General features: G+C 48.7%; 1 protein-coding gene across 1 annotated transcript in view; it reads right to left on the minus strand.

The window, feature by feature from the left end:
• The window catches only part of naaladl1 (N-acetylated alpha-linked acidic dipeptidase like 1), a 95,285-nt gene that overhangs the window by 44,293 nt on the left and 33,492 nt on the right, over positions 1 to 17,500 (minus strand). Inside the window, exons 10-12 of the mRNA XM_073031560.1 lie at positions 17,486 to 17,500; positions 17,186 to 17,253; positions 4,263 to 4,354 (exon numbers count right to left, since the gene is read on the minus strand). The exon at positions 17,486 to 17,500 is cut by the window's right edge and continues 49 nt beyond it. Of these exons, the coding sequence (XP_072887661.1) occupies positions 4,263 to 4,354; positions 17,186 to 17,253; positions 17,486 to 17,500 (175 nt within the window). The remainder of the gene's footprint in view (positions 1 to 4,262; positions 4,355 to 17,185; positions 17,254 to 17,485) is intronic.

Here is a 17,500-nt window from a genome sequence, read left to right on the forward strand (position 1 = left end):
TTTCCCTGTCTCATTGGAACATGCCTATGCAGAACTTCACGCAAATATTCCCTGAACATTTGCCACTTTTCTTCTGTATATTTCCCTGAGAACACCTGTTTCCAATTTATGCTTCCGAGTTCCTAACACTTCCCTAACTTGTCTGTTCCTATCCCTCTCCAAAGCACTGTACCGTATCACACTGTACTGTATCGCACTGTACTGCTGTCACAAAAAAAAACAAATTCCCTGACGTGTGTGAGTGATGATAAACCTGATTCTGATCTGGGTCTCTATTGTGGACTGAGAGTGGGAAGGGGGCAGGGAGAGGGGAATCATGGTTGGGAAAAGGGGAAGGGAAAGGGGAGGGAGAGGGAAGCACCAGAGAGACATTCTGTAATGATCAATAAACCGATTGTTTGGAATCAAATGACATTGCCTGGTGTCTCAGGGCTGGGTGTGTCTGCACCGACCCCTGACACTCCTTCTCTGCCCCCTGTCTCACACCCCTCCCGCGGCACCCCACCCTCACCATTCCCAACATCCTTTGCTCCCGCCAGATTCACAAACTCACTCTCCGCTCCACGTTGACAAATACAGTACTGTGTGAAAGTCTCAGGCACCCTGGCTGTGTACATGTGCCCGAGACTACTGCAGAGTCCTGTACGGGTAGAGTTGGTGTGCTACACTGCAGAAACAGGCCCTTGGGCCCATTGACCACGCTGACCAACTGTGTCCCACTTGCCTGCATTTGCCCCTTATCCCTCCAGTCCTGCCCTGTCCAAATGTCTATTAAACGTAGCCTCCCCAATACAACAAAATAGCTCTCCTAGCCAATAAAGTTGAAAAAGCTATCGTACGTTTCCTGCTTCCTTCGGAGCGATCCCAAAGATTGCCGTAAGTGGATTAGGTTGTAGGTCCAAACCTATGGCTCTGGATAACGTTCTAAAAACATCTCTCCAAAAATTATTTAATTTTATACAAGACCAAAACATATGAGTTAAGGTGGCCACCACAGCATTACATCTATCACGGGTGGGATTTATATTAGAAAAAATATGCGCTGGTTTATCTTTTGACATATGCGCCCTGTGCACTACCTTGAACTGAATCAAGGAGTGATGGGTGCAGATGGATGAATTGTTGACTAAATGATAAATTCTATTCCATTGATCACCTGAAAGTGACTCCCGAAGTTCCAATTCCCAAACACGTTTAACCGTATCGTTAGACATCATTCGAAAATTCATGAGCCGTTTATATATAATGGCTGTCAATCCTTTTTGAGATGGTTTAAGCTGAAGAATAACATCTATCATATTTGGTAAATGAACAAGTGGATAGTTCGGTAATAAATCTCATTAAAAAAATTTCTGACTTGCAAATATCTAAAAGATTGTGCGTTAGATTTTTATTGTGCGTTATCATATTTATCCACTAGCTGCGAAGAAGACGTTAAGCAATTCTCTGAAAAGCTTTTATTCCCTTAGTTTTGCATATTAAAAAGGCCTTATCCAGAATTGATGCTTTAAAAAAATAGTTAAGATGGATATTACTAGAGAGAACAAAGTTATTCAAATCAAAAAATCTGTGAAACTGAACGCAAGTTTTTAATGTATGTCTAACAATGGGACTAAGACCTTGTCTACCAATCCTGGAAAACCAAAGAGGAAGAGGAGCTGCCAGTCAGGAAGTAAAACCCCCTTTCTGAGCTCTCCTCCCAGTCCAACCGTGAAGGACAGTCCTGATTATCTACACCGTAAACCCAAAGAGTGATATAACGAACATTAATTACCCAATAGTAAAATCTAAAGTTTGGTAACGCCAATCCTCCATCTTTGTTTGATTTTTGCAATAAGAGTTCACTCAATCTAGAACTCTTATTATTCCAGATATCTGACAGGATCATAGAATCTATTGTATCAAAGAACGTTTTCGGGACAAAGGATGGAACAGCTTGAAACGTATATAGAAATTTCAGTAAAATTACCATTTTTATAGCATTTATTTGACCAATTAACGACATCGTCTTAGACGACCATTTAGAAAGCATTTGTTTTGTATATTCAATTAGAGGAAGAAAATTATACATATAAATCTTTAAACTTTTTAGTAATTTTAATACCAAGATAGGTAAGATAATTTTTTGCAATATTAAAAGGTATTTGATCGTAATAGTCAGAATAATTATTAATAGGAAATAATTCACTTTTATGTAAATTTATTTTATATCCAGAGGAAGTACTCAATTCAGTAAATATGGTTATCATAGAGGGAATAGATTTCCTAGGGTCTGAATTGTAAGCTAATAAATCACCTGCGTATAAGAAACCTTAGGTAATTTATCCCCTCTCCTAATACCCTGCACAGAGTTAGAATCCCTAAGAGCAATAGCAAGTGGTTCTAAAACCAAATTAAATAATAAAGGGCTAAGGGGGTAAACCTGACGAGTTCCTCTGTGTAATCTAAAATAAGGAGATTATTTTAATCCACCTACTGTTTTTTCTGGCTCTCCTCCTTTATGTCATATTTAAGCTTGGAGAAAATTAGAAGTCAAACATTTGATACATCTTTTGAATTTGAGCAAACCTGGCCACCTTTCATTCAATATTTTCATACGATTTAAATTTTCCTTTTGTTTTATTTTTTTTTCCTCTTTTTTTTAGGTAATCTCTTTTCTTCTTCTCTGTGACTTCTCAGATTTGACCGGAAGGATTTCCCCCCTTTTTCTTTGTAATTATATCCTCAAATGGAATGCCAAGTCTTTGTTTACCTCTCTTCATGTTCTAGGTTAGTTTAGTGTTCTTTGTAATTAATAATGGCAATTTGATTTGTTATGAATTGTTAAGAGGAGTTGTGGAGTGGGGTGTGTCAGGAATGGACAGGAAGAGGAGTATAGGAAACTGATACAGGACTTTGTGATATGGTGCAACTCAAACTACCTGCGTCTCAATATCACCAAGACCAAGGAGATGGTGGTGGACTTTAGGAGATCTAGGCCTCATATGGAGCCAGTAATCATTAATGGAGAATGTGTGGAGCAGGTTAAGACCTACAAGTATCTGGGAGTACAGTTAGATGAGAAGCTAGACTGGACTGCCAACACAGATGCCTTGTGCAGGAAGGCACAGAGTCGAATGTACTTCCTTAGAAGGTTGGCGTCATTCAATGTCTGTAGTGAGATGCTGAAGATGTTCTATAGGTCAGTTGTGGAGAGCGCCCTCTTCTTTGTAGTGGCGTGTTGGGGAGGAAGCATTAAGAAGAGGGACGCCTCACATCTTAATAAGCTGGTAAGGAAGGCGGGCTCTGTCGTGGGTAAAGTACTGGAGAGTTTAACATCGGTAGCTGAGCGAAGGGCGCTGAGTAGGCTACGGTCAATTATGGAAAACTCTGAACATCCTCTACATAGCACCATCCAGAGACAGAGAAGCAGTTTCAGCGACAGGTTACTATCGATGCAATTCTCCTCAGACAGGATGAAGAGGTCAATACTCCCCAATGCCATTAGGCTTTACAATTCAACCGCCAGGACTTAAGAACTTTTTAAAAGCTATTATTAATGCTTTTTGAGATAGTGATTTAGATGCATATCATATTTTTTACTGAGTTAAGTATTGTATGTAATTAGTTTGGCTACAACAAGTGTATGGGACATTGGAAAAAAGTTGAATTTCCCCATGGGGATGAATAAAGTATCTATCTATCTATCTATCTATCTATCTATCTATCTATCTATCTATCTTTAATATACTAGCTCAACATTATATGATTTTGACAACTCCTTCTGTTGTTTCTACTTCTATTGGAATATGTATTCGATATAACTTCTCCTCGGATTTGTATAAAAAAAGATTAAATGGATATCTGCAGCCGCCCCTACTGGCTCGTTCCCCATTCCCACCACCCCCTGTGTGGAAAAACTTCCCCCCCAGGTCTCCCTTAAGCCCTCCCCTTCCCATGTTAAACCTGTGCCCTCTACTTTGAGACTCCTCTACCCTGCGACAAGGACTGCGACCATTCTTCTCTCTGTCCCTGCCTCCCTTGCAATTCTAGAAACTTCCACAGGCTCTTTGCAATCCAGGGAAGGTGGCCCCAGGCTGTCCACCCTCGGCTGATGTCGGAACCCCCCCAGGTCCCGGGAACATCCCGGCGAGCCCTCCCAGGAACTGCGCATCTCGCCAACACCTCCGACGTGGCCTCCCAGCTCTGGCGCTTGGAGCCCTGACCGGTGAAAACTCGCGCTCCAGCGTTAGAAAGAGATCAGATGGTGATGGCAGGCTTACGAGGGGATGAGGCCGTGCTGGGCACTCGTCCGGTTGGAATACTTCATCCAGTTACTGTAGACGGTCCGATCTGTGTGTCCGGGCGCCGGGACCTAGGGCCAAGGAAAACCAGACTGTCAGACTCTGAGCTGGGGCTGGGAGAAGGTGGAGACCCGTACTTCCCCTGGGTACGAGGCACTCACCCAAACCCAAATCAGAAGTTCAGGAGAGGTTTCTGCACTGACGGAGGCGCTGAGGAGCACGGACCTCTGCAGCAAACGGGGGCTATGCAGCTCGTCCTCCCATGCTAGCTCGATGGAGCATCTCTCCGATTGGCTGCTCTCTGTTGTTCATTCCTCATAGCCTCAGGGAGACACTTTCCCAGTCTGTTATTAGTTATGGATTCACCGAGCATGTAAAGAGGCCCGTCAGCCCATCAGATCCCTGCTGAACACCAACCACCCGTTTACACAATCCCATACAGCTCTTGCCAGATTCTATACCTCTATCGTAAAGCTGGGCCCTCTGGTCCTAGACTCCCCCACTATAGGAAACATCCTCTCCACATCCACTCTATCTGTGACCTATGGTCCTAGACTCCCCCACTATAGGAAACATCCTCTCCACATCCACTCTATCTGTGTCCTCTGGTCCTAGACTCCCCCACTATAGGAAACATCCTCTCCACATCCACTTTATCTGTGTCCTCTGGTCCTAGACTCCCCCACTATAGGAAACATCCTCTCCACATCCACTCTATCTGTGTCCTCTGGTCCTAGACTCCCCCACTATAGGATACATCCTCTCCACATCCACTCTATCTGTGTCCTCTCATCCTAGACTCCCCCACTATAGGAAACATCCTCTCCACATCCACTCTATCTGTGTCCTCTGGTCCTAGACTCCCCCACTATAGGAAACATCCTCTCCACATCCACATCCACTCTATCTGTGTCTTCTGGTCCTAGACTCCCCCACTATAGGAAACATCCTCTCCACATCCACTCTATCTGTGCCGTCTGATCCTAGACTCCCCCACTATAGGAAACATCCTCTCCACATCCACTCTATCTGTGCCGTCTGATCCTAGACTCCCCCACGATAGGAAACATCCTCTCCACATCCACTCCATCTGTGTCCTCTGGTCCTAGACTCCCCCACTATAGGAAACATCCTCTCCACATCCACTCTATCTGTGTCCTCTGGTCCTAGACTCCCCCACTATAGGAAACATCCTCTCCACATCCACTCTATCTGTGTCCTCTGGTCCCAGACTCCCCCACTATAGGGAAAATACTCTCCACATCCACTCTATCTGTGCCCTCTGGTCCTAGACTCCCCCACTATAGGAAACATCCTCTCCACATCCACTCTATCTGTGTCCACTGGTCCTAGACTCCCCCACTATAGGAAACATCCTCTCCACATCCACTCTATCTGTGTCCTCTGGTCCCAGACTCCCCCACTATAGGGAAAATACTCTCCACATCCACTCTATCTGTGTCCTCTGGTCCTAGACTCCCCCACTATAGGAAACATCCTCTCCACATCCACTCTATCTGTGTCCTCTGGTCCCAGACTCCGCCACTATAGGGAAAATACTCTCCACATCCACTCTATCTGTGTCCTCTGGTCCTAGACTCCCCCACTATAGGAAACATCCTCTCCACATCCACTCTATCTGTGTCCTCTGGTCCTAAACTCCCCCACTGTAGGAAACATCCTCTCCACATCCACTCAATCTGTGTCCTCTGGTCCTAGACTCCCCACTATAGGAAACATCCTCTCCACATCCACTCTATCTGTGTCCTCTGGTCCTAGACTCCCCCACTATAGGAAACATCCTCTCCACATCCACTCTATCTGTGTCCTCTGGTCCTAAACTCCCCCACTGTAGGAAACATCCTCTCCACATCCACTCAATCTGTGTCCTCTGGTCCTAGACTCCCCACTATAGGAAACATCCTCTCCACATCCACTCTATCTGTGTCCTCTGGTCCTAGACTCCCCCACTATAGGAAACATCCTCTCCACATCCACTCTATCTGTGTCCTCTGGTCCTAGACTCCCCCACTATAGGAAACATCCTCTCCACATCCACTCTATCTGTGTCCTCTGGTCCTAGACTCCCCCACTATAGGAAACATCCTCTCCACATCTACTCTATCTGTGTCCTCTGGTCCTAGACTCCCCACTATAGGAAACATCCTCTCCACATCCACTCTATCTGTGTCCTCTGGTCCTAGACTCCCCCACTATAGGAAACATCCTCTCCACATCCACTCTATCTGTGTCCTCTGGTCCTAAACTCCCCCACTGTAGGAAACATCCTCTCCACATCCACTCAATCTGTGTCCTCTGGTCCTAGACTCCCCACTATAGGAAACATCCTCTCCACATCCACTCTATCTGTGTCCTCTGGTCCTAGACTCCCCCACTATAGGAAACATCCTCTCCACATCCACTCTATCTGTGTCCTCTGGTCCTAGACTCCCCCACTATAGGAAACATCCTCTCCACATCCACTCTATCTGTGTCCTCTGGTCCTAGACTCCCCCACTATAGGGAACATCCTATCCACATCCACTCTATCTGTGTCCTCTGGTCTTAGACTGCCCCACTATAGGAAACATCCTCTCCACATCCACTCTATCTGTGTCCTCTGGTCCTAGACTCCCCCACTATAGGAAACATCCTCTCCACATCCACTCTATCTGTGTCCTCTGGTCCCAGACTCCCCCACTATAGGGAAAATACTCTCCACATCCACTCTATCTGTGTCCTCTGGTCCTAGACTCCCCCACTATAGGAAACATCCTCTCCACATCCACTCTATCTGTGTCCTCTGGTCCTAAACTCCCCCACTGTAGGAAACATCCTCTCCACATCCACTCAATCTGTGTCCTCTGGTCCTAGACTCCCCACTATAGGAAACATCCTCTCCACATCCACTCTATCTGTGTCCTCTGGTCCTAGACTCCCCCACTATAGGAAACATCCTCTCCACATCCACTCTATCTGTGTCCTCTGGTCCTAAACTCCCCCACTGTAGGAAACATCCTCTCCACATCCACTCAATCTGTGTCCTCTGGTCCTAGACTCCCCACTATAGGAAACATCCTCTCCACATCCACTCTATCTGTGTCCTCTGGTCCTAGACTCCCCCACTATAGGAAACATCCTCTCCACATCCACTCTATCTGTGTCCTCTGGTCCTAGACTCCCCCACTATAGGAAACATCCTCTCCACATCCACTCTATCTGTGTCCTCTGGTCCTAGACTCCCCCACTATAGGAAACATCCTCTCCACATCTACTCTATCTGTGTCCTCTGGTCCTAGACTCCCCACTATAGGAAACATCCTCTCCACATCCACTCTATCTGTGTCCTCTGGTCCTAGACTCCCCCACTATAGGAAACATCCTCTCCACATCCACTCTATCTGTGTCCTCTGGTCCTAAACTCCCCCACTGTAGGAAACATCCTCTCCACATCCACTCAATCTGTGTCCTCTGGTCCTAGACTCCCCACTATAGGAAACATCCTCTCCACATCCACTCTATCTGTGTCCTCTGGTCCTAGACTCCCCCACTATAGGAAACATCCTCTCCACATCCACTCTATCTGTGTCCTCTGGTCCTAGACTCCCCCACTATAGGAAACATCCTCTGCACATCCACTCTATCTGTGTCCTCTGGTCCTAGACTCCCCCACTATAGGAAACATCCTCTCCACATCTACTCTATCTGTGTCCTCTGGTCCTAGACTCCCCCACTATAGGGAACATCCTCTCCACATCCACTCTATCTGTGTCCTCTGGTCCTAGACTCCCCCACTATAGGGAACATCCTATCCACATCCACTCTATCTGTGTCCTCTGGTCTTAGACTGCCCCACTATAGGAAACATCCTCTCCACATCCACTCTATCTGTGTCCTCTGGTCCTAGACTCCCCCACTATAGGAAACATCCTCTCCACATCCACTCTATCTGTGTCCTCTCATCCTAGACTCCCCCACTATAGGAAACATCCTCTCCACATCCACTCTATCTGTGTCCTCTGGTCCTAGACTCCCCCACTATAGGAAACATCCTCTCCACATCCACATCCACTCTATCTGTGTCTTCTGGTCCTAGACTCCCCCACTATAGGAAACATCCTCTCCACATCCACTCTATCTGTGCCGTCTGATCCTAGACTCCCCCACTATAGGAAACATCCTCTCCACATCCACTCTATCTGTGCCGTCTGATCCTAGACTCCCCCACGATAGGAAACATCCTCTCCACATCCACTCCATCTGTGTCCTCTGGTCCTAGACTCCCCCACTATAGGAAACATCCTCTCCACATCCACTCTATCTGTGTCCTCTGGTCCTAGACTCCCCCACTATAGGAAACATCCTCTCCACATCCACTCTATCTGTGTCCTCTGGTCCCAGACTCCCCCACTATAGGGAAAATACTCTCCACATCCACTCTATCTGTGCCCTCTGGTCCTAGACTCCCCCACTATAGGAAACATCCTCTCCACATCCACTCTATCTGTGTCCACTGGTCCTAGACTCCCCCACTATAGGAAACATCCTCTCCACATCCACTCTATCTGTGTCCTCTGGTCCCAGACTCCCCCACTATAGGGAAAATACTCTCCACATCCACTCTATCTGTGTCCTCTGGTCCTAGACTCCCCCACTATAGGAAACATCCTCTCCACATCCACTCTATCTGTGTCCTCTGGTCCCAGACTCCGCCACTATAGGGAAAATACTCTCCACATCCACTCTATCTGTGTCCTCTGGTCCTAGACTCCCCCACTATAGGAAACATCCTCTCCACATCCACTCTATCTGTGTCCTCTGGTCCTAAACTCCCCCACTGTAGGAAACATCCTCTCCACATCCACTCAATCTGTGTCCTCTGGTCCTAGACTCCCCACTATAGGAAACATCCTCTCCACATCCACTCTATCTGTGTCCTCTGGTCCTAGACTCCCCCACTATAGGAAACATCCTCTCCACATCCACTCTATCTGTGTCCTCTGGTCCTAAACTCCCCCACTGTAGGAAACATCCTCTCCACATCCACTCAATCTGTGTCCTCTGGTCCTAGACTCCCCACTATAGGAAACATCCTCTCCACATCCACTCTATCTGTGTCCTCTGGTCCTAGACTCCCCCACTATAGGAAACATCCTCTCCACATCCACTCTATCTGTGTCCTCTGGTCCTAGACTCCCCCACTATAGGAAACATCCTCTCCACATCCACTCTATCTGTGTCCTCTGGTCCTAGACTCCCCCACTATAGGAAACATCCTCTCCACATCTACTCTATCTGTGTCCTCTGGTCCTAGACTCCCCACTATAGGAAACATCCTCTCCACATCCACTCTATCTGTGTCCTCTGGTCCTAGACTCCCCCACTATAGGAAACATCCTCTCCACATCCACTCTATCTGTGTCCTCTGGTCCTAAACTCCCCCACTGTAGGAAACATCCTCTCCACATCCACTCAATCTGTGTCCTCTGGTCCTAGACTCCCCACTATAGGAAACATCCTCTCCACATCCACTCTATCTGTGTCCTCTGGTCCTAGACTCCCCCACTATAGGAAACATCCTCTCCACATCCACTCTATCTGTGTCCTCTGGTCCTAGACTCCCCCACTATAGGAAACATCCTCTCCACATCTACTCTATCTGTGTCCTCTGGTCCTAGACTCCCCCACTATAGGGAACATCCTATCCACATCCACTCTATCTGTGTCCTCTGGTCTTAGACTGCCCCACTATAGGAAACATCCTCTCCACATCCACTCTATCTGTGTCCTCTGGTCCTAGACTCCCCCACTATAGGAAACATCCTCTCCACATCCACTCTATCTGTGTCCTCTGGTCCCAGACTCCCCCACTATAGGGAAAATACTCTCCACATCCACTCTATCTGTGTCCTCTGGTCCTAGACTCCCCCACTATAGGAAACATCCTCTCCACATCCACTCTATCTGTGTCCTCTGGTCCTAAACTCCCCCACTGTAGGAAACATCCTCTCCACATCCACTCAATCTGTGTCCTCTGGTCCTAGACTCCCCACTATAGGAAACATCCTCTCCACATCCACTCTATCTGTGTCCTCTGGTCCTAGACTCCCCCACTATAGGAAACATCCTCTCCACATCCACTCTATCTGTGTCCTCTGGTCCTAAACTCCCCCACTGTAGGAAACATCCTCTCCACATCCACTCAATCTGTGTCCTCTGGTCCTAGACTCCCCACTATAGGAAACATCCTCTCCACATCCACTCTATCTGTGTCCTCTGGTCCTAGACTCCCCCACTATAGGAAACATCCTCTCCACATCCACTCTATCTGTGTCCTCTGGTCCTAGACTCCCCCACTATAGGAAACATCCTCTCCACATCCACTCTATCTGTGTCCTCTGGTCCTAGACTCCCCCACTATAGGAAACATCCTCTCCACATCTACTCTATCTGTGTCCTCTGGTCCTAGTCTCCCCACTATAGGAAACATCCTCTCCACATCCACTCTATCTGTGTCCTCTGGTCCTAGACTCCCCCACTATAGGAAACATCCTCTCCACATCCACTCTATCTGTGTCCTCTGGTCCTAAACTCCCCCACTGTAGGAAACATCCTCTCCACATCCACTCAATCTGTGTCCTCTGGTCCTAGACTCCCCACTATAGGAAACATCCTCTCCACATCCACTCTATCTGTGTCCTCTGGTCCTAGACTCCCCCACTATAGGAAACATCCTCTCCACATCCACTCTATCTGTGTCCTCTGGTCCTAGACTCCCCCACTATAGGAAACATCCTCTGCACATCCACTCTATCTGTGTCCTCTGGTCCTAGACTCCCCCACTATAGGAAACATCCTCTCCACATCTACTCTATCTGTGTCCTCTGGTCCTAGACTCCCCCACTATAGGGAACATCCTCTCCACATCCACTCTATCTGTGTCCTCTGGTCCTAGACTCCCCCACTATAGGGAACATCCTATCCACATCCACTCTATCTGTGTCCTCTGGTCTTAGACTGCCCCACTATAGGAAACATCCTCTCCACATCCACTCTATCTGTGTCCTCTGGTCCTAGACTCCCCCACTATAGGAAACATCCTCTCCACATCCACTCTATCTGTGTCCTCTCATCCTAGACTCCCCCACTATAGGAAACATCCTCTCCACATCCACTCTATCTGTGTCCTCTGGTCCTAGACTCCCCCACTATAGGAAACATCCTCTCCACATCCACATCCACTCTATCTGTGTCTTCTGGTCCTAGACTCCCCCACTATAGGAAACATCCTCTCCACATCCACTCTATCTGTGCCGTCTGATCCTAGACTCCCCCACTATAGGAAACATCCTCTCCACATCCACTCTATCTGTGCCGTCTGATCCTAGACTCCCCCACGATAGGAAACATCCTCTCCACATCCACTCCATCTGTGTCCTCTGGTCCTAGACTCCCCCACTATAGGAAACATCCTCTCCACATCCACTCTATCTGTGTCCTCTGGTCCTAGACTCCCCCACTATAGGAAACATCCTCTCCACATCCACTCTATCTGTGTCCTCTGGTCCCAGACTCCCCCACTATAGGGAAAATACTCTCCACATCCACTCTATCTGTGCCCTCTGGTCCTAGACTCCCCCACTATAGGAAACATCCTCTCCACATCCACTCTATCTGTGTCCACTGGTCCTAGACTCCCCCACTATAGGAAACATCCTCTCCACATCCACTCTATCTGTGTCCTCTGGTCCCAGACTCCCCCACTATAGGGAAAATACTCTCCACATCCACTCTATCTGTGTCCTCTGGTCCTAGACTCCCCCACTATAGGAAACATCCTCTCCACATCCACTCTATCTGTGTCCTCTGGTCCCAGACTCCGCCACTATAGGGAAAATACTCTCCACATCCACTCTATCTGTGTCCTCTGGTCCTAGACTCCCCCACTATAGGAAACATCCTCTCCACATCCACTCTATCTGTGTCCTCTGGTCCTAAACTCCCCCACTGTAGGAAACATCCTCTCCACATCCACTCAATCTGTGTCCTCTGGTCCTAGACTCCCCACTATAGGAAACATCCTCTCCACATCCACTCTATCTGTGTCCTCTGGTCCTAGACTCCCCCACTATAGGAAACATCCTCTCCACATCCACTCTATCTGTGTCCTCTGGTCCTAAACTCCCCCACTGTAGGAAACATCCTCTCCACATCCACTCAATCTGTGTCCTCTGGTCCTAGACTCCCCACTATAGGAAACATCCTCTCCACATCCACTCTATCTGTGTCCTCTGGTCCTAGACTCCCCCACTATAGGAAACATCCTCTCCACATCCACTCTATCTGTGTCCTCTGGTCCTAGACTCCCCCACTATAGGAAACATCCTCTCCACATCCACTCTATCTGTGTCCTCTGGTCCTAGACTCCCCCACTATAGGAAACATCCTCTCCACATCTACTCTATCTGTGTCCTCTGGTCCTAGACTCCCCACTATAGGAAACATCCTCTCCACATCCACTCTATCTGTGTCCTCTGGTCCTAGACTCCCCCACTATAGGAAACATCCTCTCCACATCCACTCTATCTGTGTCCTCTGGTCCTAAACTCCCCCACTGTAGGAAACATCCTCTCCACATCCACTCAATCTGTGTCCTCTGGTCCTAGACTCCCCACTATAGGAAACATCCTCTCCACATCCACTCTATCTGTGTCCTCTGGTCCTAGACTCCCCCACTATAGGAAACATCCTCTCCACATCCACTCTATCTGTGTCCTCTGGTCCTAGACTCCCCCACTATAGGAAACATCCTCTCCACATCCACTCTATCTGTGTCCTCTGGTCCTAGACTCCCCCACTATAGGGAACATCCTATCCACATCCACTCTATCTGTGTCCTCTGGTCTTAGACTGCCCCACTATAGGAAACATCCTCTCCACATCCACTCTATCTGTGTCCTCTGGTCCTAGACTCCCCCACTATAGGAAACATCCTCTCCACATCCACTCTATCTGTGTCCTCTGGTCCCAGACTCCCCCACTATAGGGAAAATACTCTCCACATCCACTCTATCTGTGTCCTCTGGTCCTAGACTCCCCCACTATAGGAAACATCCTCTCCACATCCACTCTATCTGTGTCCTCTGGTCCTAAACTCCCCCACTGTAGGAAACATCCTCTCCACATCCACTCAATCTGTGTCCTCTGGTCCTAGACTCCCCACTATAGGAAACATCCTCTCCACATCCACTCTATCTGTGTCCTCTGGTCCTAGACTCCCCCACTATAGGAAACATCCTCTCCACATCCACTCTATCTGTGTCCTCTGGTCCTAAACTCCCCCACTGTAGGAAACATCCTCTCCACATCCACTCAATCTGTGTCCTCTGGTCCTAGACTCCCCACTATAGGAAACATCCTCTCCACATCCACTCTATCTGTGTCCTCTGGTCCTAGACTCCCCCACTATAGGAAACATCCTCTCCACATCCACTCTATCTGTGTCCTCTGGTCCTAGACTCCCCCACTATAGGAAACATCCTCTCCACATCCACTCTATCTGTGTCCTCTGGTCCTAGACTCCCCCACTATAGGAAACATCCTCTCCACATCTACTCTATCTGTGTCCTCTGGTCCTAGACTCCCCACTATAGGAAACATCCTCTCCACATCCACTCTATCTGTGTCCTCTGGTCCTAGACTCCCCCACTATAGGAAACATCCTCTCCACATCCACTCTATCTGTGTCCTCTGGTCCTAAACTCCCCCACTGTAGGAAACATCCTCTCCACATCCACTCAATCTGTGTCCTCTGGTCCTAGACTCCCCACTATAGGAAACATCCTCTCCACATCCACTCTATCTGTGTCCTCTGGTCCTAGACTCCCCCACTATAGGAAACATCCTCTCCACATCCACTCTATCTGTGTCCTCTGGTCCTAGACTCCCCCACTATAGGAAACATCCTCTGCACATCCACTCTATCTGTGTCCTCTGGTCCTAGACTCCCCCACTATAGGAAACATCCTCTCCACATCTACTCTATCTGTGTCCTCTGGTCCTAGACTCCCCCACTATAGGGAACATCCTCTCCACATCCACTCTATCTGTGTCCTCTGGTCCTAGACTCCCCCACTATAGGGAACATCCTATCCACATCCACTCTATCTGTGTCCTCTGGTCTTAGACTGCCCCACTATAGGAAACATCCTCTCCACATCCACTCTATCTGTGTCCTCTGGTCCTAGACTCCCCCACTATAGGAAACATCCTCTCCACATCCACTCTATCTAACCCTTTCAACATTTGATAGCTTTCAGTGAGATCCCCCCTCATTCCGAAATTCCAGTGAATACAGAGCCTTGGATCACAGCTCACATGATAACCCTTTCATTCCCAGGATCATTCTTGTGAACCTCCTCTGAACCCTCTCCAATGTCAGCACTTTGGGCCCGAATCTGCCCTCAGGCCTCACCGGTGCCTCGAACAGCTTCGGCATTGCACCCTTCCTTGTATATTCTCGTCCATTCGAAACGAACGCTAACATCGCATTTGCCTTCCTCACCGCCAACTCCACCTGCAAATTAACCTTCAGGGAATCCTGCACCTCGCATTGTTGAATTTTCTCCCGATTCAGATAATAGTCTACGCGTTTGTTCCTTCTGCCAACGTGCATGACCTCGCCCCTCCCGACACCTGATTCCATTTCTCTCTTCTTTAGCCGTTCTCTTAACCTCGGTCTATCTCAACACATGAAGAGTGGCCGTCCCACCCTTTCCCTCTGCGTCTGACACCCCTCGGGTTCTTATAGAGTCAGAAACAGGCCATTTAGCCTCACTATACTAGTCCCTTTGGCCTGTGATTGGCCCACATCCCACCGAACCTGGGGTTCCCAATCTGGAGCCCACGGTCCCCTCAGTTAATGGTTGGTACTCCCGCTGGAAACCTCTCCCACCCATACGGCTGGTCGCGTGTCTTCTTAAAGATTGTAATTGTACCCAGCTCAACCACCTCCTCTGACCCACCACCCTCCGCATGGAGAAATTGTCCAGCTTAAACCTCTCTCTCCTCCCACTTCAGACCTGTGCCCTCTGGTTCTCGATCCCACAACCCTGGGGGAAAAGCTGTGCCCCCCGTGACTTTGTCAGGTCACCCCTCAGCCTCCTGCACCTCGAGAATCTTACCCGCACTCTTTCTGGTTGAGTGAGCTCTTTTCGTTAACCGGGCAACCAGAAGTGTGCAGGGTACTCAGCAGTATCCTGTACAGTTTGATGTGTGTCAATTTCATGTCATAGGTGAGTGATGATAAACCTGATTCTGATCTGGGTCTCTGTTGTGGACTGAGAGTGGGAAGGGGTCAGGGAGAGGGGAATCATGGTTGGGAAAAGGGGAAGGGAGAGGGGAGGGAGCGGGAAGCACCAGAGAGACATTCTGTGATGATCAATAAACCAATTGTTTGGAATCAAATGACCTTGCCTGGTGTCTCGGGGCTGGGTGCGTCTGTATCCGCCCCTGACACTCCTTCTCTGCCCCCTGTCCTACACCCTTCCCACGGCGCCCCACCCTCACCATTCTCAACATCATTTGCTCCCGACAGATTTACAAACTCGCTCTCCGCTCCACGTTGACAAATGCAGGACGGTGCGAAAGGCTTTGGTGTCCCAGCTACATATACAGTATGTGGCTGAGACCTTTGCCCAGTTTCTGAACCTGATCTATCAGGACTGCACAGATAGGTTCTTCCACCCAGCTGATAGAAGTCACCTGCAGCCTATTTAAACCCAGCTCTCGTCCACAGCTCTTGCTCACCCATACGAGCCAGCAACTTGCTCCTAGCCTTCCGTTACCTCGTTGCCTCGTCACGTGAAGTACCTGCTCCCCCAGTTCTTGTGACCCCTTGTGGCTTGTTCCTTTGCAGTTTATTATTAAAGTTATTGCTCAGGATAACTCGTCCCCTCTAATCTGTGTTTGGGCCAAGCCTCATCTACATTTCCTGACAAGTAGTTCCTGGTCCCTCAGCTGTGCAGAGAAGGACAGCATAGAAACAGGTCCTTCAGCCCATCTAGTCAATGCTGACCCATTTAAACTGCCTACTCCCGTTGACCTGCACCAGGACCACAGCCCTCCGCACCCCTCCCATCCCCGTACCCGTCCAAACTTCTCTTAAACGTTGAAATCGAGCTCGCGTCCGCACTCTCACCATGAGTTCCCGACCTCTGGTTGTGGTCCCACCCAACCTCAGTGGAAAAAGCCTGCTTGCATTTACCCTATCTGTACCCCCAGCATGTTGTACACCACTATCAAACCCCATCTCAATCTTCCACATTCCAGGGAATAAAGTCCTAATCTTTTTCACCTTTCCCGACCCGTAAACAACCTTGGAGATGTTCTCTGCGCTCTTTCAACCCTGTTTCCATCTTTACTGTAGGTCAATGGCCAAAGCTGCACCCAATACTCACCAAAGTCTTATACAACGTCAACATAACATCCCACTTCCTGTACTCAATACTTTCATTTATGAGGGCCAACGTGCCAAAGCTTTCTTTACGACCCTATCTACCTGCATCTGAATTAAACTCCATTTGCCATACCTTGGCCCACCCTTCCAGCCAATTAACATCCCCTGCTGTCTTTGGTACATTCTTCACGGTCTACCACACCATCAATTTTGGTCTCCTTTTAACCGTGGCTCAAGCAGTGATGGGATTGTCCCGGTCAGCTCCCAGGCCATTGACCAGCCTTCATTGCTGGGCTTTTGTCCCTCCACTCTCCGACTTACGAGCAGCCTCCACTTCCTCTGAAAGAGGGTGCTTGAATACGTGGGATGGGGAGGAGCGAGAAGGGGGGAGAGGAGTAGGTGCAGGACGGGCAGGAGTCCGGCGTGCGGTAAATGCTCGACGTACCTTTTTTGCTGCGTCAAACACCACCTTCTGCACAACGGGAGATCCCTGGGCCCGCAGTGTGGCGTTGGCTGAAACCGAGAGCGGCGGAGAAAGTGGTCAGTGAGGGAACTGGCTGCCCTTCCCACAAACCCCCTCCCATCTCGATCCCCCTCCTCAGACACGCACCTCTGGTCTGGGGAGGGGAAGTTAACGTGGTGAGGGGAGCAGGGGAGGGTAGTGGGCAGGAGGGGGGGAAGAGGGGATTGAGTGAGTGGTGAGGGTGGAGACAGGCCAGACAGCGAGAGCAATGCATCTCCTCACCGAACACAGCGATGT

This window comes from Hemitrygon akajei, chromosome 28 (assembly GCF_048418815.1).
Source record: "Hemitrygon akajei chromosome 28, sHemAka1.3, whole genome shotgun sequence".
Taxonomy (NCBI): Eukaryota; Metazoa; Chordata; class Chondrichthyes; order Myliobatiformes; family Dasyatidae; genus Hemitrygon; species Hemitrygon akajei.